The 25,779-nt window shown below is 45.8% G+C and overlaps 1 gene segment (V, D, J or C); it reads right to left on the reverse strand.

Moving 5' to 3' along the window:
- The window catches only part of LOC102972940, an 82,017-nt gene extending 58,446 nt beyond the window's left edge, over positions 1-23,571 (reverse strand). Inside the window, 2 exon segments of the V gene segment in view lie at positions 23,082-23,376; positions 23,501-23,571. Of these exon segments, the coding sequence occupies positions 23,082-23,376; positions 23,501-23,555 (350 nt within the window).
- Between the last annotated feature and the right edge of the window lie 2,208 nt (positions 23,572-25,779).

The following is a 25,779-nucleotide window of genomic DNA, read 5'->3' on the forward strand; positions in this document are numbered from 1 at the left end:
AGACCTGAGGGTAATAAAACTTTGCTAAGAGAGAGTAAAGGAGACCTGAATGGACAGAGAGATAAAACACATTCATGCATCTCAAGACCCAATATATCTATCTCAACAAAGTGATCTGTGGCTTCAATGTGTTCTCGATAAAAACCCAGTTGTTATGTATTCTGTACAGCAAATTCTAAAATGTATAGGGAATTCAGAGAACTAAAAAGAATCCAGGCAATTTTGAAGAGGAAGAAAGAATGTGGGGAGAATACTCTAGTGACTATTAAGACTGATTTAAAGACTCAGTAATGAGGACTCTATACTTGTCACAAAGATATTCAAAGAGACCAGGGGAATAAAACATAGTCCAAAGATTTATATCTCTTGAGATACTTAATTTGCGATCAACGTGGCTCCTCAGGCAACTGGCAAAAGAACATTCTTCCTCACGTAGTGTGATGGCTCAAGTGGGTATTCATACCGAAAGAAAAATTAAATCTGACCCCCTACTTTATACCATATCAAACAATCCAGCCAGATTATAAATCTCAAGTACAGTAATAAAGCTTCATAAAAAAATAAGTAGTAATGTATTCATCAATTTGGTGTATGAAATGGCTTTTCAGATAAACCTTGAAGAGCACCACACATAAAAGATTGATAATTTGGGCTGCATTGAAATGGTCACAGGTTTCAAAACTATTGATAAGATTAAGTACCGAGAGGAGAAGGAAATTTGCAAGGATCATAATTTAGGTGTCCATTCCATGCTTTTCTTTGTGTTTATTTATTTATTTTGGGAGAGAGAGGGAGCTGGTGAGCAAACGAGGGAGGGGCAGAGAGAGAGAGAGAGAGAGGGAGAGAGAGAATCCCAGCAGTTTTCCTGTCACCAGCGCAGAGCCCCGGCCCAGGGCTCGATCTCACAAATGGTGAGATCATGACCTCAGCCAAAATCCAGAGTCGGTCGCTTATTGTTATTCTCTCTGTGAATTACAGGAGCTGTGACCTATGTCATGAGGGCATTAATAGATTTTGCCATAATGAAAAAAATGATTTGTTAGTATCTCGTACCTGGAACTCATAGCATGAATGAAGACATAGAGACCATGGGACTTTCATAGGCTGTGATGTTTACTTTCTCACAGTAGGAAAAAAATACCTCCATTCATACCTCTTGGATCTCCACAGAGTTAGAAAACATATATTCAGGTAAGTATGCCAACTGGTGTATTATTTAGAAACAAAGATCACAAAGTTTCTTTTAAGTCAGGTTAGGTACTATTCCTAGTCCTAGTCAGTAACGAGGACTCTATACTTGTCACAAAGATATTCAAAGAGACCAGGGGAATAAAACATAGTCCACAGATTTATATCTCTTGAGATACTTAAGAGATTGGTGGAGATACTCCCTACCAATTTTTGATGGGGAGTTACTGGAGTCATATTAACCCATTTGATTCCTAAGATAACTGTATACACACATCAAAAATATGTACCCCCATGTGTGTATATTATATACAATTACACATACATGCGTATGGACACGTGTTTGCATATGTAATTTTATTTATAAAATTTAGACTTAATTAAGTCTGAATGATCTATAAAAATTGTCATTATTATTACTCTATGTAACCTTAGTTAGATGTTTCTACCAAGGGATAGATTTTACCCTTTTAATTCAAATATTTAATTTTATAAACATTTCCTTATGTTTTTATATCTTCTTATGAAGGGATTGACAAGTATTCATTTTTATGCCATTGGTTTCAATAAAACCTGTTGATCTCCATGCAAAGATGCGTAAAAATTGTATTAGTCAGATTTTACACAGGATTTTAACAAATCGGCCAAGAACTCAATGGCTTATAATACTAAGCATTTGTTTCTACAGTCACGGTGTTCATGTTAACAGTGGTTTGGATGATGGACACAGGGCTCAGTGTGTGGTTCTTCTGCAGGCAGACGAATTGTTCTTCAGCCTGTAGATTGTGTTTGATCTGGCCAAGACTGAGGGTGTGGTGATTACCCACGGTACATCATTCTCATGGCAAGTTGTAGGAAGGTACAGAATCCCAAGCCCAGCAAATTTAAGTCCAATCATGGCCAACACAATCGCATATAATTTTGATTTATTCTTAATTCTTCATAATTCTTTAAGTAGTTAAAACACATTATGCTATTTAATTTTTAAGTCATACGGTCATGCTATTTCCAAATAATTATATGTTTCAGTGCTTACAGTCTAAATAGAAGCTTATGGGACACCTGGGTGGCTCAGTAGGTCAAGCTTCCGACTCTTGGTATCAGCTCAGATCGTGATCTTGCAGTCGTGAGATTGAGTCCCACGTGGGTCCCCGCAATAAGCAGGGAGACAGCTTAAGATTCTCTCTCTCCCTCTTTCTCTCTCCCCTTCCCCTGCTTATGCATACTTGCTCTCTCTCAAAAATAAATAAGCATTAAAAAAATAAAATAAAAACAGGTGTGAGATTTAATTTTGTGTGAATTAGAAAATAAAATCGGATATGTTGTTAACATGTGGTTTTAAAAAAAAATTTTTTTTAACGTTTATTCACTTTTGAGACAGAGAGAGACAGAGCATGAATGGAGGAAGGTCAGAGAGAGAGGGAGACACAGAATCTGAAACAGGCTCCAGGCTCTGAGCAGTCAGCACAGAGCCCGACGCGGGGCTCGAACTCATGGACCGCGAGATCATGACCTGAGCCGAAGTCGGACGCCCAACCTTCTGAGCCCCCCAGGCGCCCCTAACATGTGCTTTTAAACAGAAACTTCATAAATGAAAATAGAAAAGACTGCTTAGCGGAAGTAAATGTGCTCTAAAGCGGGGCATCTTACACCTTATACACATCTCCTGTATCTTGATAGATGAAGCTCCGTGGAAGTAGTGTCAGCCAGAGCCTGCTAGTTTGCATCTGTAACGGCTTCCAGGGGTGTCCATGATGCTCTGGCTTCTGGAAAATTTTGAGCAAGGAGATATTTTCATATTAAGGAAACACAGTGCTTCATCCACATTTAGTTTGCTTTTTAATCAAGTCTTTCACGGTGTGTCAAATTATTCTTCTACCATGTGATGCGATTTCCTCTTTTCTCTGTTTTCTGGGCCGCTTGACAAAATTTTCTTGTTATGAATTCACACCTGCTGATGGTAGCTAGAAGCATGTCCCAATGTATCTGGGGCCTTCCCCTGACTGGGAGAATGCTGAGAGATGTGACAATGGTGGCCATCCAGGCTGTCTGCTGTCACCACCCACCCCCCGCCCCCCGTCACCACCATCACTTCCGGAAGCACGTTTCCCAGAGCCAGCCCCTTCCCTCCGTGGTTTCCTACGGGGCTGCTCGCGGAGGGGCCCTACCTTAGATGGACGTCAGCAGAGGAGGATTCAGGACCGTCATCAGCACCTGCAGGCAGAGGCGAGGACAAGGGAGGGTCGGAGAATCACCTGGGGGGTGCTGCAGAGACTACAGCATCAGCACCCCCATCCCTGGCCTTCCTAGACAGTCCTGAGGACCACGTAGTTAGGCAGCCTCTTACACCTTATACAGTGTATAAGGCAGTGGCATATGTTCTCTGGCTTATGGGGGACCACGGAGGAATCACCTGTTTTTAGTATCTGCTTCCCTTATTATTATATACCCAGGCCTTTGAAAGAGTGAAGTTTAGATATTACTTCCCTATATTAAGCAATTCCTGCTTGGAAATCTAGAGTGGCTTCTCTTCTGCTGTGTGAACCCTGATGGATGCCATTGCCCACATCTGCGTCTGGATTACATCGGAAGAGACATTGTCGTGTCTGTGCCGCTGGACTGAGGAGGGGGAAGGGCAGTCAGGGGCGCGAGGCGCCTCCCTGCCCTCCTCCCAAACCTCCCAGTGACCCCCCCCCCCCAGAGCGGGGCTGCGTCTGACAAACTCTCCGAGCAGATGCAGGCACAGGAGGAGCCGCGGGGGCAGCCCCGCCTCTCACATCTGCGTCCCTGGTGGTTTATGTTCTGGTCTGTAACACTGTGCGAGGGAGATTGTTACTTTGCTGGCAGTAGTAAGTGGCAGCGTCTTCAGGCTCCAGGCTGCTGATGGTGAGGGTGAAATCTGTCCCAGACCCACTGCCGCTGAACCGCGACGGCACCCCCGAGATGGACTGGGAAGCATACTTCACGAGGAGCTTCGGAGCCTGATTTGGTTTCTGCTGATACCAGTGCAAGTTGGTGCTGATGCCCTGATTGGCTCGGCAGGTGATGGTGGCTTTTTCTTTTAGAGTCCTGGACAGGAAGGCTGGGGACTGGGTCAGCACAACCTCACCACTGGAGGCTGAAACCACACATGAAAAACATTAGCAGAGCCTAGAAGCCCACATTCTCTAGTTAGGGAGGAGAAAGAATACTGTTTACTTAAAAATTTTTCAGACTTAGTCAGTACGCCACATTCGTTGTCGAAAGAGTCTCAGGAAGAAAGAAAATCAGCGATTGAAAATAATCCTCCCACTTTTACCTCGGTCCGAATATTCTCACCTGGAACCCAGAGGAGCAGAAGCCCAAGAAGCTGTGATGGAGACACCATCTTGCTGTTTTCGCTGGGTCTACTTTGCTCGGGCCACTTACCCAGAGAGAGACTCTCTCTCTCTTATAAGCTCCTGAGAAGCAGAAACACTTCAGATCTAAGGGGAAGAGTATATGCAAATTACGGGCCTTTGGTATTGTTCAAAGGCTCAAAAGTTATGTTGGGTCCGCAGAAGCCCTTGCCCTTCTCTGGCTGGATCAAGGCTCCCTCTTCTGGCCTGTGGGGGTTTTGAAAGAGCTTACCCCATGCTGGACCAAATGCAAGATCCCCCAGCAGGGTAATGACACCTCATCTAACGCAGTCCTCTGTTGGAGTCTCCATGCATCCGCGGTGAGCAGCAGGTCACATCCTGAGTCCTGGCCCGGGGCTATGTGAACTCTCTGCTCTCTGTCACAGTGCACTGTGTGAACACAACATGAAGCGTCCCACCGTACCGCACTCATGGTCATTAGACCCGATGGGCAAGAAACGGCGAGGACGTAGATATCCTGCAAAAACACATGTGCTCCGACAGTGGGGTGCAGATCCTACAAAAACCCCTGGGCCCGCCTCGCTGGTGGCTGTGTCAGGGGTCCAGACGTCCGAGCGTGGCAGGCACATCCTCTTCAAGGTAAAGGAATAGAAATCGCGTCTTGTACCTCCGGCCACTGAGAAGGAAGCACAATATTTTGTAGGCATCTCTGGAGTGTTGAAGCAACACATTGGGGAAACTACACCGTTCCGCGTGTCAGCCAACTTTGAGGTCACCAGGTTAGAGTGGGCGCAGAGCCGGGAGGGAACCTCTGTCAGGTTTAGGTCACGATGCAGGTGGCTCTAGCATTTGGGCCCATCGCCTGGTGGCACATACATCTGTGTTAGATGAGGACACTGTGTGGACGCTCTGGCCAGCCCAGACAAAGAGCCGTAGCATAGACGTCAAGGGTTCTACAGCAGGACTTGGCCCTTCGCAAAATCAACTCTTCACTGTTCACAAAGCGGTTCCCAGAATGGCACGGGCCCCGGTGGACATGTCCGTGGTTCATCAAGTGACCGTGTGTCTCAGCTGCCCAGCATAAACTGGAAATGTCAGAGACCCCAAATGGTACGATTGGGTGGAGCTCAGCAGCAGTCAGTCCCAGGAAGGCGACAGCACTGTCTTTAGTTTTGGACCCAAGCCGGTTCACTGGACACACTCAACTCACAGGACAGGAGTTTCACCTCTCTACAATACTTGCCACTCTTGCCCCAACACCTCTGCCTCAGCTCATGGTTTTAGCCTCACGGGGGTTTATATCAAATATATGTTCGTATTTCTGCATTCTTGATGCCTCGGCCATGAAGGAACCACCTCTCCCCAGGTTAGCGCATTCCCCCAAACAGTAAAAGTCTTGCCTGAGCACACACCTTTGATACGCAGGCCGGACAATCCCCACATCCTCCCGTGCCTCCTTTCAGTCAGACCTGCGGTCTGTGAAGTGGCCCCTGCCCTAATCGCCCCAGGTACCCGGCTGCAGGGGACACTCCTGTGGTGTGCAGCCTGCTGCAACTTTCAAACTGTCCAATCTTAGGCCTAAGTGGCTTGCTTACTTTGCGTCCCTATTTCTTCTCACGAAATACACAGTAAAGTACCCGGCCTACGGTTCCTCTCTCTGCCCACCCCTCTCACCTCCGTGCTGCCGTGTCGCCTTGGGACCCTGCTGTGTGTTCCGTTTCTGTACGTATAGTAAAAACTACTTACTGCATTATAATAACCTTCCTGTCTTTGTTTCTTAAAATATCGGGTCAAAGACGCAGGGCTTCCCAACCGGCTGACGCCAGAGAAAGAACTCCAGGCTCCGTCCGGGTTGGCATCATACGTTGGTGTAAGTAAAATCGGACAGTTTCCATACTGGAGCCGCAACCACAGAGTGTGAAGTAAGATGCTGACATAGTAGATACTCAAAGAGTGTGAAGAGTCGTCGACGTAATGGGGCTGGAGAAGTGGCCTCAAGGACGTGCACGCACTACTGGGTGGTTGGCCAGTAAGGGCCTGGAAGGAGAAGGCTGGAATGATAAAGGAGGAAAGATCAGAGACAAGAAACTACCCGGTCTAAACGAAAAGGAGAAACTAAGCCAAAAAGAAAAGAAGAGACAAGACAAGAACAGAGTCTCTGGGATACACGGGACCAAACGGAAGATCTAACATTTGTGCCACTGGAATCCCAGAAGGAGGGGGGAGAGAGGATGGAGATGAAAAATATTTTGAACAAAAATCGCTGAAAGGTTTCCACATTTGGCGAACCCTCGGCAAGATAAACCTGAAGAAATCTATGTAAAGACAAATCACATTTTAATTTCTGAGCACCAAAGGAAAAGAAAAAAATCTGAAAGTCGGAAGGAGTGAGATCGCGCTTAGCCATAGGAGAAAACCAGTTGAATGACAGGAATTCAATTCAGAAACCATAGAGGCCAGGAGGAAATGATGCGGCATTTTTTTTTTTTCTGGATTTAATTGACATACAACATTGTGTAAGTTTAAGTTTTACCAAATGTGATAATTTGATATACGTTTACATTGTGAAATGATCATCACAATAAGGATAGTTAATGCGACCATCTCCTCACATAATTTTCCTTTTAATTTTGTGTGTGTGTGTGTGTGTGTGTGTGTGCGTGTGTGCATGTGGTGAGAACATGTTCAGTTAGCCTTTTGTAACCTTCAAGTACAATACAATACTATTTTTTTTTTTACAATACAATACTATTAACTACAGTCACCATGCTGTACATTAGATCCTCAGAAATTATTTATTTTATATATGGAAGTTTGTACTTTTTGATCAGCACTTAAACTTCCCCATTTATCTCACCAGCCAGCCCCTGGCCACCACAAATCTACTCTCTGTTTCTACGTACTTGGCTTTTTTAGATTCCACATCAATAAGTGATTATTATACAGGAATGTCTTTGTCTTGCTTATTTCACTTGGCATATTACCGTCAAGTTTCATCCACGTTGTCACAAATGGCAAGATTTCCTTCCCTTTCGTGGCTGAGTAGTATTTCATTGTGTGTGTATGTGTGTGTATCACATCTCCTTTATCCATTTATCCATCCATGGACGCTTAGGTTGTTTCCATAGCATGGCTATTTTAAATAAGGTGGCAACGGACATGATGATGCATATATCTTTTTGAATTACTGTTTTTGTTTTCTTCAGATAAATACCCAGAAATGGAATAGCTGGATCATATGGTAGTTCTATTTTTAAGTTTTGGAGGAAACTCCGTACTGTTTTCCATAGTGGCTGCACCCATTTACATTCCCACCAATTTACATTCTCCACCTCCCTCTCTAACACTTGTTATTTCTTGTCTTTTTGATCAATGGGTACTGAATTTTATCAAATGCTCTTTTTGCATCTATTGAGACAATCCTATGTTTTTACTCTTACTTTTGTTAATGTGATACAACATATTGATTGATTGATGGCTGGTGAGCCATCCTCGCATCCCTGGAATAGTCCTACCTGATCGTAGTGTATGATCATTTTAATGTATTGTTGAATCTTGTTTGCTATTATTTTGTTGAGACTTTTTGTATCTATGTTCGTCCAGGATATTGGCATGTAATTTCTTTTTTCTTGTGGCATCCTTGTCTGGTTTTGGTATCAGGGAGATGCTGGCTTCATAAAACAAATTTGAAGCATTTTTCCTCTTCAACTTTTTGGAATTTGGAGAATAGATAAATTTTATTAAATGTTTATTTTTGAGAGAGATACAGAGACAGAGCATGAGCAGAGGAGGGGCAGAGAGAGAGAGGGAGACACAGAATCTGAAGCAGGCACCAGGCTCTCAGCACAGAGCCTGACACGGGGCTCGAACTCACAAACCATGAGGTCATGACCTGAACCAAATTCAGACACTTAACTGACTGAGCCACCCAGGCGCCTTAAGAAGAACAGATCTTAAATCTTTGAATGTTTGGTAGAATTTACCAGTGACTCTGTCTGGTCCTGGACTTTTGTTTATTTGGAGGTTTTTGATTACTGATTTAAAGGTGGTATAATTTATGATGAGGAATAGTTCATGGAATGCATGTGAACATATACAGCTAGTGGATAAACCATACCTGCTATCAAGTTGGCTATGATTATTTGATGACAACGTGTAGATATGTGTGTGTGCAGGTGAGCGCACATGTGTATATGGTCCGATCCTTCCCATGTGCTGTGCTCATTCCTGAAGGAGATCATGCTCTCTTTCAGGATTGTAACTACGATAAAAATAACTGAATTTATACTTTAAGTAAAGGATTGTTAATGGCTTAAAAAACAAGTTTTGACAATCTAAAGAAAATAATGATCTTTTCCCTGGAAAAGGCTGATATCACCATATTGGCTTGCATTTTTCATGGTTTTCCAGGTTAGGAACAGACCATTGGAAACAATGCTTCTTTCGTATTTTCTGGGGGTGACACTTTGCAGGCCAAAAAATAAAATGGAGATATTTCCAATTTCATTACCTTATTAGGTTGGTCCCGAGTACAAAATCTTTTGGCAAATTTTCAGTTGCAATTAGCAGGAACCTCAAATTGCACTGTATTAAATAGTAAAGGGAATCTGGGCACTTAAGCTAATGAAAAGTCCAGAGTGGAAGGCTTCAGGAAAGGTTTGATCCTGTCACTTATTTATGTCACTACCAGTTCCCTCCTACCATTCCACGATCACTGCCATGGTGCTAGTTCCATACTAAGGGAAGCTTTAGCATGGATGCCAACGGATTCTGGTGTTGTATGCTCCTTGTACATACAGTATTCATTCCTCACATCCTATCGGGAATTCTGAGATTCTCTGCAGACGGTCAAGCTTCAGTAATGACCATTCTTGACAGATTTCTACAGACCACTGCAGTCAAGGAGGAGAACTTGCTGAAAGAAAAAATCTACTGTCCTGCATTTCATCCTTGGAATCAGGTTGGAATCAGCATTACCCAAACCAAGTTTACCAAAGAGTAACAGAGAGTCTTGAGCAGAGAAGCTAGATGGCTTGGAGGAAAGAATACAGATGTCCACTCTTCCATCTCTACCCAATGCTCTGAGTTAAGGATTATAGGAAGAAACGGTGAGCGCTTCAAAGGGCAAGTCACTATAATCTGAGGCAAATTAAGAATCAATGCTTACCTCTTCTATGCAGATAAAGTTCATGTTTCAAGAAAAAAATGGAAAAAGATAAAATGAGAGGTGGTTCTCTTCGCTAGAAATGAGTATTAACCATACCAAGTGCTCTGATGAAACTGGGTCTAGTTCATTTTTATATACGGTGTTAGGGTATTGATTTTCATCATTGGCCTGTGTCCGGGGTAGTTTCAGGCTGTCGGGAAGTGGTGAATTGAAAGACTACTGTCCGTGATCAAGAGATGATTTAGATACGTGACAACATGTGAGACTACAGTTGACTTTATTTTTCCAGAACAAAAGTGTTAGCTTGCACAGACGCGTCCTCTCTTCTTCTGACTCTGTTCATGCTGAAGGATGAGGTTACACCAAATGGACTTGGACATCCACTGCCCCATTCGCCCTGAGTGATGACACTGCTCCAGGGCAGGGACCTCATAGGGTAGGAGTGGCAGCAGCAGACACGGTATCTGTTTCTTTGTTATCTGTCCCTCCCACTGAAAGGAGAGAGCTAGGAGGTCGGAGGTTCTGTTTGATTTGTTTTAACTGCTCTACGCCCAGGAGAGTTCCTGATGCTGTTCCTCGTGTAATTCTGGAAGTATTGTTGATTTGGAGTCTGAATAAATGAAAACTGCCCCACAGAACTGGGAGCTGAAGCTATTTCCCCTACCGCCCCCAGAGGAGCGATGACCCCATAGGTCAGTCAGTGAATGGGGGTGGGGAGGATCTGAGATGTTGTTTCAGACACTGGTTGACCTGCAGAGCAGCGACAGGGGTGATTCACAAGTATGTGGTGACACATTTTCTGAGATGGTGTTTGCGCAGAGGGACCTGTAAGAGGTCTGCTTTGGATGAACCGAGGCGCCTTTGAGTTGTCCAAAAGCAACTTCAAATATGTATTTAAAATTCGGAAGAGAGCCAGAGACAGAGACATAAACGTGTGCCCTGTATCTTCATTGTATCCAACAGCATGAGTATATTCCATGTCCTGACATCGTATTTACATTGTTTCCATTAGGTTCTGAAAATTGTATACTCAGAAACATACATTTTACTACAAAGAGTGATTTATGTTTTTAGGCTGACTTCAGCTGATTTGAAATAGAACAGTTGGTGCTGACAAGCATTTACATTTGGGGATCTGGCTGGATACCATTGCGAATCATAGTTTGAGGTGATTTCCGGACCTCTTGTGGCAGACGGTCACATTCCCTCCGGTCGTGGTATTTTGTCTCTTTCTTTCCATTCTGTGCTTCACAAGTCACCGAGCAGACCCATTCATACTCTCTGATGCTTTGCATAGGCTCCTGACGCCCTAGGCTGGCTGCTCTGAGCTCTATTAATAGGGTTTCCTGGGGATGGGGCCTGGGTGCATCAGACCGGTGACCAGCAGCAAGATGGCGCCACAGCCCAACTGCTCCTCTTCCCGGTGCTCTGCGTCTCAGGTGAGAGGCCGAGAGGAGAAAGATCTTTATAAAATTGGCCGATGACTTTCCCACGTGGCGTGGATAAAACATTTCATTAGAACGGTCTGATTTCCTACGAGAAATAAGAAAACGTACATTTTCCGAATACATATTTTACTATATTAGTGATGCCGTGTACGGCCACTGTCCATTTGTGATTGCAGGTGTGTCTGGGGACATCGTGATGACCCAGTCTCCCAGCTCCGTGACTAGGTCTACAAGGGAGAGCGTCACCATCAACTGCAAGTCGGAGCCAGAGCCTTCTATACAGCTCCAACCAGAACTACTCAGCCTGGTACCAGCAGAAACTGGGACAGGCTCCCCAACGGCTCATTTCCTGGGCTTCCACCCGGGCATCGGGAGTCCCGGACCGATTCAGTGGCAGTGCGTCTGGGACGGATTTCACCCTCACCATCAGCAACCTCCAGGCTGAAGACGTGGCGGGTTACCGCTGTCAGCAGTATCCTAGCTCTCCTCCCACAGTGCTTCAGTCTCGCACACAAACCTCTTCTCCCGGGGCCGAGGGTCAGGGAGGCTTTGCTGCACCTGCTGCTTCCTCCCTGCTCAGCCCTGTTTCTCCCTAAGCTGTGTGAGTTGCAGGTCTTCTGGCTTCATCGTGGAAGAACGTGCAAGGCTCGAGGGAAGATTGAGTAGCCTCTTCTATGTCTCTTGGGCAAGGAAGTCATTCTGTGAAGGCTGTAATGACTTCCCATGGACCCTTGTCTACCTTTCCCAAGAGTTTTTGTATCTCCTGAATCTGAGTTGTTCTCACAGATAGATTTATATCACTGGCCCGCTCATGGCTTCGGCTGCATCTTGTGGAGAGGGGACCAGTGTGCTTTCGCGGCAGGATATGCTCTCCTGGAATGTGGCACGTCAGCGTTCCCTGTAACCATCCCATCACCTGCATCACTGCCCAACTCAAGAAACCATTACTCAGTGAGTTCAGAAGACTGCCCTTCGCTCAGCTTCTCTTCTCTCTTCTGGCAAGAGGCTATCAGGAAAAGGGAAAATGGAAACGGAAAAATAATATCTCACTGGATCTCAGCTAAAGACTTGCAAAAGCATTTAAGGTCACACTGAGAAGGGGCGGGACTATGTGAGTTTTAGAGAAGCTGCGTAGACCTCACAGGTAAGGCTGGAGGTGACTTCATAGTTCGATATCTGACAGTGAGTCTGGATTTAGGTTCCAGGATCTCTAGGGCATCTCTGCGTTTCCTGTTTCTTCAGTGTGAAAATACTTGCATATTCTTCTGGACTCTTGGGGCTGTGTCTCCTCTCTGCCACGGGGGCTCTGTTATGAAGACTCACCCATTCTCACTACCCTGATCTCAAGGCATACATGAGTGTGGAAGGAGGATCGAATGCTTACTGAGCATATAGACAGGCTTCATTCTTAAACATCTCAGTACCTTATGCTTTCAGCTTCTACCTTTTCTCTGGATTTGTGGCAAGCTGACATAACCCCAACCTTTACTGCCTGAAGAGAAGCAGTATATGCAGTTACTGTGGTTGTTCTGGGTTGCTCCATAGGACTTAAATACAGACTCAAAAATTGTATCTGACGTTTCAGTGAACAGACAGTGTTTTTCTCCTGTGGTTTGGACACAAAGTGGCATGTCAGCCACTTTCCCATCACGAGGGTGCCTGTTATTAATAGGCTGAGGACAGCAGTGCAATGACGTGGAAACTGTTTGATCTTTATTTATTTTTGAGAGAGGCAGACACAGAACGCGAGTGGGTTAGGGCGAGAGAGGGAGGGAGACACAGAATCCGAAGCAGGCTCCAGGCCCCGAGCTGTCAGCACAGAGCCCGACGCGGGGCTCGAACCCACGAGCTGTGAGATCATGACCTGAGCTGAAGTTGGCCGCTCAACCAACTGAGCCACCCAGGCGCCCCGAAACTGTTTGATCTTTAAGTCATTGACTCAGTCCGCTCTGGGACCCACACTCTCTCTAACCCTCTGTTACTTGTACTGACAGCGTCCTATGTGATATTTAAAATCTGGTTCTCCATCGTGAAGTATTCTACAGTCGATGCTAGATAAACAGGCCTTATTTATAAGAGCCCCAAAGTAGAAACAGCACAAATGTCCATCAACCTATAAATGGATGAACAAAATGTGATCTGTCTATTCGATGCCATGCCAACTAGCAGTAAAAGGAACGAACACCTGATACACCACCACCCTGACCTCCACTATAATCACTCCCTCATTTTGCTTTACAGCTTTGCCCCCGAAGGGCGTCTCACAAACGGTTCAATGTTTCCTTTTTTTTTGGACTCTACACGAATGAAGCTTCTTTCACCAACCGCATATTAGGTTCATACGCTGTTGGCGTTCGTTGAAGTTGGTTGTCGTTGCTCTGCACGCACATGTTATTGTATGAGGAACACCATTCTTTATTTAGTCTCTTTCCTGATGACATAGAAAAAAATCTTAACAAACCTGAAAGAAAATCCTCCCTTTTCGAAGGAACAAGAAGACTGACAGTTAATTTCTCAAACACAAACAGAGGGAAGCAGAGACTGAGACATCTTCAAAATGACAAGAAAAAGAAGCCACATACTAGAGTTCAGTTCTCAGCAAAGTGTCCTTCAAGAATCTATGTAAACTTGGGGCGCCCGGGTGGCTCAGTCGGTTAAGCGTCTGGCTTCGGCTCAGGTCATGATGTCGCGGTCCGTGAGTGCGAGCCCCGCGTCGGGCTCTGTGCTGACGGCTCGGAGCCTGGAGCCTGTTTCAGATTCTGTGTCTCCCTCTCTCTCTGACCCTCTCCCGTTCATGCTCTGTCTCTGTCTCAAAAATAAACGTTAAAAAAAATTAAAAAAAAAAAGAATTTATGTAAACTCAAGACAACTTGGGAAATGAGTATCTCTGGCCATGGGGCCTTTACTCACGAATACCCTAAGTAATTTTCATTAATAATCTTTAAGAATCAATGACCAACAATGGAGAATTGTTTCTGGAGAGAATCAGTGAGGCAGTTCCTCATCCCCGGAAAGCAGGGGAGGTATTTCTTTCCACGTTTCCTCACGGTCCCTTCATGATATCTCTTCAGTGTACACAGGGATAGATCCACATTTGCTGTGAGACGAAATAATATCTCTTATCACCTTGCCTTGAACAAATCCTTACATAAAATCTCTTGCTTCTAGTATTTTCACTTACTCTTTGATAAGTGATATGTAACTTTTTGAAAACTGCTCTAACATTCATAGATACAGACATGACTTTCAGCTAAACGTTCCAGTAACAGAACAGCGTTCCTCTTGTGACTAAAAAGATGACTTCAATGTGTAGTTATTTAATATGAGCCCCAATTCTAGGTCCTCAAAGCATAGGAGGCTTTTAAACCCAGAATGAGTTAGAGTGCTGGATAAATTTCTGTGCTAATGAATCAATAGCTGAGTGTCCTTCAGTTTCTGACAGAAAGATCTATTTTGCCCTGCCTGCCAGTGGGTTCTCTTCTCTGGATGGAACCAGTGCCTGTCTTTTGTGGAAACTCATACTGAGGATAATTAGATGCCAGGTCACACACTGGGATGCTCGTTTTCCCAGTGCTTTGAGGGTTCAGGGGTGTTTGAAGAGAACTCAACAGATAGGCAAGGTCTTAGCTGGACAACTACCAAGGAAACAGGAGGCAGATCTGTGGGGTTGGGATTTTCTGATACAAATTACAGGAATGTCTCCTTGACAGATTCTTATCGCCAAGGAAATTCACTTCACATAACTGGTCCATGGAGCTTTCCTTCCTAAGAAGTTCAAATTAAACCCGTCTGGACAGGGACAGACAGGTGATACCCCGGACCAGGTGGATGCTCACTTTGTAAAAGCACCGAGAACCTTCCCTCTCGGAGATCCACTTCACTTACACAAGGAAGCAGATGCACCACGTGGATTTACAAGCCAGGACCTCCTCCCCTACGCGCAGGGGACTTGGCGTCTCTCTTCCTCTGAAACCACACGATTCTCAGAGTTGCTTTTAAGGGGCCTTCGGCAAAGAAAACGTGTACTTCTCCTTGAAAGGACTTGGCCAACAATAGATTTTCAGGCTCCAGACCTTACTGCTGTGATTGAGAGAAAATATCCCCTGAGGGCCCCTGGGGAACATTTCTGGAACCATTTTGTCAGGGACTGCACATTCACAGATGAGGCCATCATTTGTTCAGGTCAAACTATGAGAAATTGGAGAATCTGAGAGAGGAGGTTCCCCCTTAATCTATTCACCATTAACTGTTTGCACAAACTTGGGATGTTGATGACCTTCCCCGAGCCTCAGTTTCCTCCTGATAAAAAGTGTAGATGTGAACATGACGTTTTCCATGTTTCTTTAACATCTGACATTTTGTGAGGGGGAGCAAAAGAGAGTCTGAAAGCCCAGGGAATTCAATAAGACCTGAATGAAGTATGGTTCTAACGCTCACAACCTCCTCTTTGGGGTGACAAAGGGAACAGAGAAAACTGCCGAAGATCTATGTCCCTGCCTCTGGAGGAAACAGCTGTTCACTAGGGGTGAAAGAGGGTGAAGGCAGATGAGGCTGCTAAGGGCTGTGGTAGAGACGGGGTCACTGTGGTTCTCACTGGGGTCTGGCTGACTGTAGCAAACCGGCGCATCCTCCGCTTCCGGGCTGCCCGTGGCGAGAGTCAAGTCGGTTCAGATCTACCGGCCCTGAACTGGCCTCGGGTGCCTATGGCCTTGGGGGGTGCCCCATAGATGAGGAGCCTGGAGGTCTGCCCGCGTTTCTGCTGGTACCAGACTAGCCTCTAGGGCTAGGTCAGGATTGTCCTGTCACCTGGGGACAGAGAAAGGGAGGCTGCGGACTACATCATCATGGTTTCTCTGGCGGTAGCCGAGGTTGGCCATGAAACACAAAAGTCGTCCATGTAACCTAGACCTTAACTGTTGTCTTCCCAGCAGAGCTAGGATGGTTGGTCTCTGTGGAGCTTTAATTATTGGGCTGACTGTGCACAGGCACACAGGACTCAACAACATCGAGAAACTTTTCATTGACATGCAGAATAATCCCATGTTCCTCTCCCCGGGGAGCCAGAGTAATAGGAGGCAAAGAAAATGAGCTGGGGCTTCCAGGGTTAACTCTGTGTCCCAAGTGAGGAAGATGTCCCCCCAAAGCACTCACCCGGGCATTGATATGCATCATATATGTTCAAATTACTATTTTTGAGAACGTTCAATCTTATAAGAATTCTTTCTTGGTTACAAAGAGGCTTTGAAACGTCCTTATATATCTATATACAGAGACCATAATATTCCTAGTTCTAAAAAAGAATGTCTCCTGCCTGATAACCAACCATGCTGTGGCCTGGTCAACGAAACTGACCGTGAGTCCACACACGTGATAAGTAAAGGGATGCAAGGCATCCTCGTGGAGAACAGAGCAGTTCTGTGAGTCTCTCTATACTTGACCATCATCAGCTGAATGAGGAAGGACTTACACAGGTGGATTTTAATGTAGATTTGTCTCTGTTGTCAGACGATATTAGTTTGGGTTCCATAAAATGGGAAGACAGTGTGTGATGTGGGTGGGAAGACAGGTTTGGTGAAACAGTCTGAATCTGTTTTTTTAGAATCAGGGTTTGTGAACGGAGAATGTGATACTCTCAGACTATAGACTATAGACTTTGTCAGCTATAGACTTTGTCAGCTCAGATGACCTATAGACTTTGATGACCTATAGACTTTGTCAGCTCAGATATTCCAAACCCACACTGCTTTGGCCACCATGAGAGATATACAGAGCCTGTTCCCTGATCGGCCCAAAAGGGACTTGTCTCTGATTTCGAGGGAGACTTTCTATTTGCATGAGTACTGAGGTCAAGCCATCCAGCAGAAGGACCTTCCCCAACGCAGGTCCCTGGAGTGGATTCCTAGGCCCTAAGGCACCTGTGATTGAAGTTGGTCATCTTTCCTAAGTATCTGCTCTCACTAGAAAGTATACCCAGAAAGTGAAACTTGGGCCCAACAAGAAATGAAAAGAGAAATTAGATATTGTTTTAAAACTAAAGAAAACAGTGTATCGAAATTGGTGGATTGTGGGGTGCCTGTTGACTCAGTTGGTTCTGACTCTTGACTTTGGCCCAGTTCATGACCCCAGGGTCATAGGATCAAGCCTTGCATCAGGCTCTGAGCTGGGCATGGAACCTGCTTAAGATTCTCTCTCTCTCTCCCTCTGCCCCTCTCCCTTACTTGCGTGCACCCTCTCTCTAAAAATAAAAAAAATAAAAATTTTAACAAAGAAAAAACCCAAAATTGGTCGTTTGCCAGAAACAGGGACTTTGTCACACTGAATTTATAGCATTAAATGTGTTGATTATTTGTAAAAGTCACACATCAGTCACCTCTCACAATATCATACCTGCTCTGAAATTACAGAAGATTCTTTGCACACTCAGAATCCAACACTTTTACTGATTGTTCTCGGTTCATCCCACCTGACACCAGCTTGTTTAGAATGTTCCCTTAAACATGTCAGTGGAGTGGGAACATAAGTACTAAGAGGAGAAACAGGAAAGTGGGTAAATATCAATTTCATAATATTACCAGATCTGATCTTCTTAAAGATAGACCCAAATTGCTGAACTCCAACGTGTATTTAACTTGTGTTCCACAAATCTGACCCACTTGTCTGCCTGTCATGCGGACTGAGTTGACACCCGTAGGCCAGGCAGGGCGAATTGCGATGAGTTTTCAGTCACCTCTCCCTTTTTCTCATGACTGCTGGCTCCAAAGGCTCTCGGGCCCCTCCACGCCCCTGCTGCCTCCACCCAGCAAGGACATGCCGTTTCCAGGGCCTCGGTGTGGGGTGCCTGAGCTGCAGCCGAGGCCCTTGTGGCCCAGAGCCCTCAGCTGCAACCTAGTCCCCTGAGTTCTCTAGCATCTTCTTACACACGTTCAGAATCTGCTCTGCCTGCTCCCCAGACAAACAGCACATGTGGGCAGCTGGGCAGTGACAGGCAGGGAGGTTTGTGTTTGGGGCTGAACCATTGTGGGAGGTCTGTGTGTACCTTGCAGGCAGTAATAAACTCCGAAGTCGTCAGCCTCCACCCTGCTGATTCTCAGGGTGAAATCTGTCCCTGACCCGCTGCCACTGAACCTGTCTGGGACCCCAGAGGCCCGGTTGGAAACCCTATAGATCAGGAGCCGTGGAGACTGGCCTGGCTTCTGCAGGTACCAACTTAAATAGGTGTTTCCATTACTGTGCAGGAGGCTCTGACTGGCCCTGCAGGAGATTGAGGCTGGCTCTCCAGGGGTGATGGGCAGGGACAGAGGGCTCTGCGTCATCACGACATCCCCACTGGATCCTAAAATAATGAGAGAGAAGCACAACGTTATGCAGAAACCTTAGAAGCCATTTTTATGATTTAAAATGTTTTTGTATTTAAGGCTAAATCACTTTTGGTGATTTGATTCATCCTCTAAATGTATCCAGTTTCCAAAGAATTGCAGGCACAAAGTGGCCTCTTCTTTTCCAGCATCTCACTAAAGCACTGCTCTTTGTTCCTTTCAGTTTCTTCTTGATTTCCCAGGCCCCCAAATTAAATTCCCCTGCTGGAGGGCAGTCCCACCCGTGGGCAGAACACACGTGGGGAGCAGTAGCGCCCCCAGAGCTCTCCCTCCACACCCCGCTCTCCTTTCTCATCCCCCCTCTGCCCTCACCTGGGATCCAGAGCATCAGCAGCCCCAGCAGCTGAGCAGGGAACCTCATTTTGAGAAGCTGAACTGGTGAGTCCTGATCAATCAAAGCAAGATTAGAGCTGATCTTTTATGTCAGGTGCAAAGGTTTTATCTGAGACTGTGTACGTTAGCCCTCCCTTAGGGAACGATATGCAAATCTCCTGTGGGCACAGCAGCTGGGAGGAGGCAGTGGGGGTGGGGGGGCACTCCCACGTGAGCAAAGTAATATAACATGTCTGTGTTTGAAGGGAAATTGAGAGATAAAATCGATGCTGCCTAAAGAGTACAGGCACACACTGGGGCACCTGGGTGGCTCAGTCAGTTGAGCGCCCGACTTCAGCTCGGGTCATGATGTCAAGGTTCATGAGTTCGAGCCCCTGAACCTGCTTCAGATCCTCTGTCCCCTTCCCTCTGCCCCTCCCCACCTGCACTCACCCCCCAAAAATAAATACATATTTAAAAAAATAGTAACTTGTGTTAAATGTTTCCTTCTTTTCCTCGACCAGTTTTGTAGTTCTCTAGAACTTTCCCAGTCACCTTTATACTTCTAAATAAGGCTGAATTCCATACATATTTGGTGAACCTTAAGCTTTTTTCATGTTAATTTAAAGAATTATTTTAATGTGTATTATTTTTTGAGAGAGAGAGAGAAAGAGAACAGGGGAGGGGAAGAAAGCAAGAGAGAGAGAGAGAGAGAATCCTAAGCAGGCTCCGTGCTGTCCGTGCAGAGCCCAGTTCGAGGCTCGATCTCATGAACTGTGAGACCATGGCCTGAGCTGAAATCAACAGTCGGATGATTAAATGACTGAGCCACCCAGGTGCCACAAAAAGAAATGGAATTCTAAGCAAACACTGAACTCTGGTTACTTGGAGTTTTATTCTCAGAAGTAGGCACTAGCAAGTTTGATCACCTTCTATGTATTTCAAGATTGCTCCAATAAGTGAACACCCTGCAGATGTTGGGAGCCGGGCATCACCAGCAGCCGCTGGAATTACAACCGGAGACTGAAGGAAAAATAGAATGGGGCTTGCGGAATTCTTCAGTAAGACTATGCCCTCTCCTGACTTTGAGTTATTTTTATTTCTATGCCATCATTTACTTCGGAATAATTTAGACTCACCCAAAATTTCACACAAAAGAGAGTTCCTATATACTCCCACCCCGGCTTCCCCTAACGTATCACCTTGCATAACCACAGCCTATTTATCAAACCTGAAAATTAACACGAATCCTGTGCTATTAGCTAGCGTTAAACCCATATTTCTGCCTCACTGCCCTCCTGTGAGGGCCCCCCACCGTTGTCACCTCCCCCACCAGCTTGGTTTTCCTCTGAGAGGAGCAGCTGCCCTGACTGATCCCTGGAGGAGGCAGCTGTTGGGTTGAGCAGAACCGCCGCCCCCATGCGGGAGGGTGTGTTTAGGGTCGTCACGCTGCGCAGGGTCGTAGTGAGGGTTCTGTGTGCACAAGTGTGCGTGGTGTCCCCACGCTCCATGCTGCCTATTATGTGTGTGAAATCTGTCCCTGACCCACTGGCACTGACCTAGGCTGGGCCCCCGGGGGGCCCTGGGGACACCCTCTGCATCAGTGGTTCCAGAGATCAGTGTGGCTTCTGCTGGAACCGGTGCCATGGATGGGACTGAGACTGGCCCTGTAGGAGATGGAGACACGCCCTCCCACTGCCACCGACAAGAGGGATAGAGCCTGATTCAGCACAGCCACCCATAGGAAACTGGAAAAGGGAAGAAACTTACCATGGAAATGCAAATAGGAAAAATAGTTCTGAAAGAAAGAAATGATGTACCAGGAGCACCTGGGTGGCTCAGTCTGTGAAGCGTCCAACTCTTGGTTTCTGCACAGGTCATGATCTCAACAGTTCCGTGAGTTCGAGTCCTGCGTGAGGCTCTGGGCTGGCAGTGTGGAACCTGCTTGGGATTCTCTCTCTCCCTCTCTCTGCCCCTCCCCCTCTCATGTGCTCTCTCTTTCTGTCACTTTCTCTCAATAAATAAATAAACATTTTTTTAAAAACGTGAATCTCGGGGCGCCTGGGTGGCTCAGCCGGTTGGTCAAGTGTCCGACTCTTGGTTTCAGCTAGGTCGTGATCTCACGGTTCGTGAGTTCAAGCCCCGCATTGGGCTCTGTGCTGGCAGTGCAGAGCCAGCTTGGGATTCCCTCTCTCTCTCTCTCTCTCTGCCCCTCTCCATCTTGTGTTCTCTCTCTCTCAATAATCGAACAACATTAAAAAATATGTGAGTGTGATCTGCAGGTCTCCAAAGCCATGACCCCTGGCCTGGGGAGAACCAGGTTTTACACTTTGTCATGTGTGCAGGAAGGGAGAACCTTGACCTGGGTTGTCTTGACGGTTACTTATAATAGTTTCGGGCTTTCTAACTCTCAATCTTGTCACCTCCTGCATTACGCATGTTACATCCTATTACCTAATATCTGCAAAGGGAGGGGTCTGTTTCTGTTGCCTGTTTTTTTCTCTCCTTGATTTTGTTGGCTTAGAATTGTTGACTGAAAACTATACTGTGTTGTGTGTACTTAATCCTTTTGTCGATTTACACACATAGTGGCCGTGAAACAGTTTAGTGGCGATTTTCGGCTCTGGAATGATTTTTTTCATCCAGAAAGAGATTACATTTGAGTCTGGCAGCCTGAAACGCTAGGGTATGTCACCCTCATCCAGTCAAGGATTGCACTGTGCTTTGAGTCTGGGCTCCAGCATGGGTCATACATTGCCCGGTTCTTCCCTCCTCCTAGGGGGTGGGCCTGCCAGGATTCCAACTGAAGTCCTTGAAATTTGTCAGAATCCCTCCTTCTTTATAGTCCTTGAAGATTAATTAAAAAAATTTTTTTTAAGTTTATTTGGAGACAGGGAGAGGGAGAGAGAGAGAGAGCGCGCACAAGTGGGCAAAGGGCAGATAGAAGGAGAGACAGAATCCCAACTGGTCTCCTCACCATCAGCGCAGAGCCCGATGTGGGGCTCGACTCATGGACTGTGACATCATGACCTGAACCAAGATCAAGAGTCAGACACGTAACCAACTGTGCCACCTGGGAGCCCCGACATTAATTTTTATCTATGGCTGTGTGAGATGGCTGAAGGCTTTGCTCAGCTCTGAGGCCTCTTGGCCTGTCCTTTATCTCAGATTCTCACCGGAAAAGAGAAAAGTGGGGCTCGACTCTATGAGCTTTCCTTCTTTCCTTATCTCTTTCAATATTTATGTTTTAGCGTTTTTCCGTGGAGGTGGGAAGTACTCCTTTTCCAATTAATAGGCATTTTTTGAGGCTGACGATATGCCACCTACCAAGAGAAGTCGAGAGGGTGTTTATTATCCCTACAAGGGACTCCTGGAGACAGCAGGATGTGCACGAGCAGGTCCAGGCTGGTTTCCACAGGACAGCATATTGAGCATTTATAATCGCTAGGGAGTGGGATTATAGGCACTAGAAGCGCCCTAGCTTGAGCTGGAGACTTGTGACGGGTGAACGTTCCAGCTTCTACACAGACATGGACAGAAAGGGAAGATAGAATTGACATATTCACAATACGGAGACTTTCAATCCTTGGGCATAATACGGCCTTCCATTTACGTAGATTGTGTGTGTGTGTGTGTGTGTGTGTGTGTGTGTGTGTGTGTTTAAAGGATATTCTGGAACTTGGAGTGTATTTTGTTATTTTTCCTAAATACTGGACGCTTTTGAGGCACTGGGAACTCATGCTCTTTCTAAGTTTAATTTTTAAGTATTTCTTTCAGTTGCATAGAAATCAAACTGACTTTTGCATGTTGATTTGAATCCAATGATGACCTATTTCTCCTATTATTTCTAGTAGCTTCTTTGTAAAATATTTGGAATTTTCTCTGCATACAATCCTGCCATCTGCGAACTACATTGGTTTCCACTCTTCCCTGCCTGTGTCTGTTTGTTGCAGATGTGGGTGTCTTCTCACGCCGGCCGGGACCATCGGAGGCGTCCATTCATATGAATCGGATCTGACGCCCTTAGTGGCGAAATTGTGTTTGAACCTAGTTGTGCAGCGAAGGCTGAGGCACAGCCAGGGATCAGAGTTCAAATCTTGTCATGGACTTGCTTTTCAGAACCTCAGGATTTCCAAACAGAACAGACATGCTGAGCTGAGCACCACAGCAGCTGCTGATAAAGAAGCACCTGGTATAATGAGATAATCACTGAAGGTTATAGAGGTTTTTGTCTCTCGTTAAATCACTGTGGATGCCGCTGTTATGCTGCTGGCAGTAGTAAGTGGCAGCGTCTTCAGGCTCCAGGCTGCTGATGGTGAGGGTGAAATCTGTCCCAGACCCACTGCCGCTGAACCGCGGGGGGACCCCAGTTTGCAACGTGGATGCACGATAGATCAGAAGCTTAGGAACTTTCCCCGGTTTCTGCTGATACCAGGCTAACCACGTGTTAACGTTCTGACTCGCCCGGCAGGTGATAGTGACTCTGTCTCCTGGAGATGCAGACAGTGAGGATGGAGACTGGGTCATCTGGATTTCGCAGCTGGCTCCTGAGATGGGGCACAGAGAAACAAAGACCCACACGATGAATCGTGTCATAAGAGGACGCGGCTGGCGGGCCAGGCAGTACGGGGCGCGCTGGCTGAGTAATTTCCCAGTGTTCTCCTTCCTTACCTGGGAGCCAGAGCAGCAGGAGGCCCAGGAGCTGAGCGGGGGCCTTCATGTCCATGCTGTGTCCTGACCGGGACTGGGTCCTGTACAGGGTGTGACCGGCCCATTAATCAGTGTTCAGTTAGGCTGTGCTTGAGTAATATGCAAATCAGCAGAGGAAGGGACAGGCTGGGCACAGCTTCGGGGCTGGGTAATCTCAGTAACAACCCAGGCTCCTGTCCGCCAGATGCCCGAGCCTGACCAGGGTGGCACACACGTGCCTGCAGAGAACGTGTTTCTCTGTGGGGCCATGGCATAGAATCAGTCTACTGTCCTTTGAGGAAAGTGTCTTGTGTACTCTTCAATGCTCATGATATGCTTTCTTTGCCTCCCCTCCATCTAAGATAGGTTCGATTGAGAATGACACATTTTAAGAAACTGCAAGCCATTTAACAAGCTCTGCATCTGGTACGTTGGGATATTACCGAGGCCAGACAATCTTTCTCTTTGATCTGATTTGCTGATGGCCTCGGGATGGTCCGTTGTCAGCGCGGAGACAGAACCCAGAGTATCTACAGAGTTCCCCTGCACATGTGACCACACAGTGACTGATATACACGTGAAGAATCTACTGGGTTTGTAGAAAACTCTTTCTGAACTTGGAAAAAAGTAAAATGAACAGAGCATCAGTGAACTGTGTGACAGCTTCAAGCAGTCTATTTTGCATATAATTGGAGGTCTAAGAAGAGAACGTGAGGAGGGGAGTACAAAAATATTTGTAACTATATTGGCTAAATTGTTTCCAATTTTAAGAACTCATTCCTAGGGCTTATATAATTAAAAATCCAGAGTCGGTTGGACTGTTTGTTTTTTTTAGTTTTGAGTTGTGTGAGTTCTTTATATATTTTGGACATGAACCCCTTGTTGGATAAGTCATTTGCAAACACCTTTCTCCATTCATTAGGTTGCCTTTTGGTTTTGTTGATGGTTCCCCTTGCTGTAATAAAGCTTTTTATTTTGGTGTAGATCCAATACTTTATTTTGCTTCCTTTCCCCATGGCTGAGGAGACACATTTATAAGTAAGTTGCTAGGGCCAATGTCCAAGAGATTACTACCTATGTTTTCTTTTAGGTGGTTTATGATTTCAGGTTTCACATTTAGGACTCTAATCCATCTTGAGTTTATTTTTGAGTGCGGTACCAGAAAGTGGTCCAGTTTCATTGTTTTGCAAGTAGTCCAGTTTCCCCAGTATCATTGTGTGTGTGTGTGTGTGTGTATAATATTTGTTTGTTTGTTTGTTTGTGTTTGGGAGGGGAAGGGGCAGAGGGAGAGGGAGAGGGAGAATCTTAAGCAGGTTCCATGCTCAGCTCAGAGCACTACATGATCTGAACTCAAATAAGGAGTCGGATGATTAACTGACTCCCATAACCATTTTTGAAGAAACTGTATTTCCCCCATTGTATATTCTTGCCTCCTTTGTCACAGATCAAATACTGTGGCTAAGTATACAAGCCCAAGATAAACCCTACAATTGGCCCCTAGCTCCCTCATGGTCCTGGTTGTGGTTGTAAGTAAGTTTCCCGTAGTCAAATGATCTGGGGAATATTGAGAAATTGTTTCTAAAATAAAGACATGAATCTCATAACTAAAAGATACAGTCAACCCCGGGTAGCGGTCCTCTTTGGATTCTGAAGGCAACACGTCCATTTTTGAGAGACTTTCTCTGACTCATTTATTGATTTAGTAGTAAAGTTGGCTGTGTCGAGTGAGTCCCAGAACAGAAGAGGAGTCCGCACCAAGTTCAGCATGCAGTGGACTTATGATTCAGTAAGCCAATGATGCTTAAAGTGCCTGTGGCACATAGGGACAGTACTTGGAGGTTCCAGAACCACAGTACAGACCTCTAGGGTATCGAAACAACAATGTTATGGTCGCTCCTAATGATAACCTATCCCTTGTGGGATAATAGTCCTGACTTCTCATTGAGCCCTGGTAGAGACTACCTGTAGTCTTTAGGACACAAAGAAGCCGTGTGATCTGCATTGTCCTTTATGAATTCAGTGGGATCTGATGCACCCAGATATAAATGCATACGTGCACAACAGCCTCCTATCATCAGGTAGAAGTGGGAAACACAGGCTGGTCCTTGACGAAGTCCCCAGGGCACACGTGCTATACACATAGAAGTTGTTCAAACTGTCTTGGAACCTGCACTTGCTGAATTCCTCCTTTACCCTCATCCTATACCCACAGCCTTATGTGAATTTTCTCTACACACTGAATGAGAAAGAAAATAGTTGAG

This window comes from Panthera tigris, chromosome A3 (assembly GCF_018350195.1).
Source record: "Panthera tigris isolate Pti1 chromosome A3, P.tigris_Pti1_mat1.1, whole genome shotgun sequence".
NCBI classification, from domain to species: Eukaryota; Metazoa; Chordata; class Mammalia; order Carnivora; family Felidae; genus Panthera; species Panthera tigris.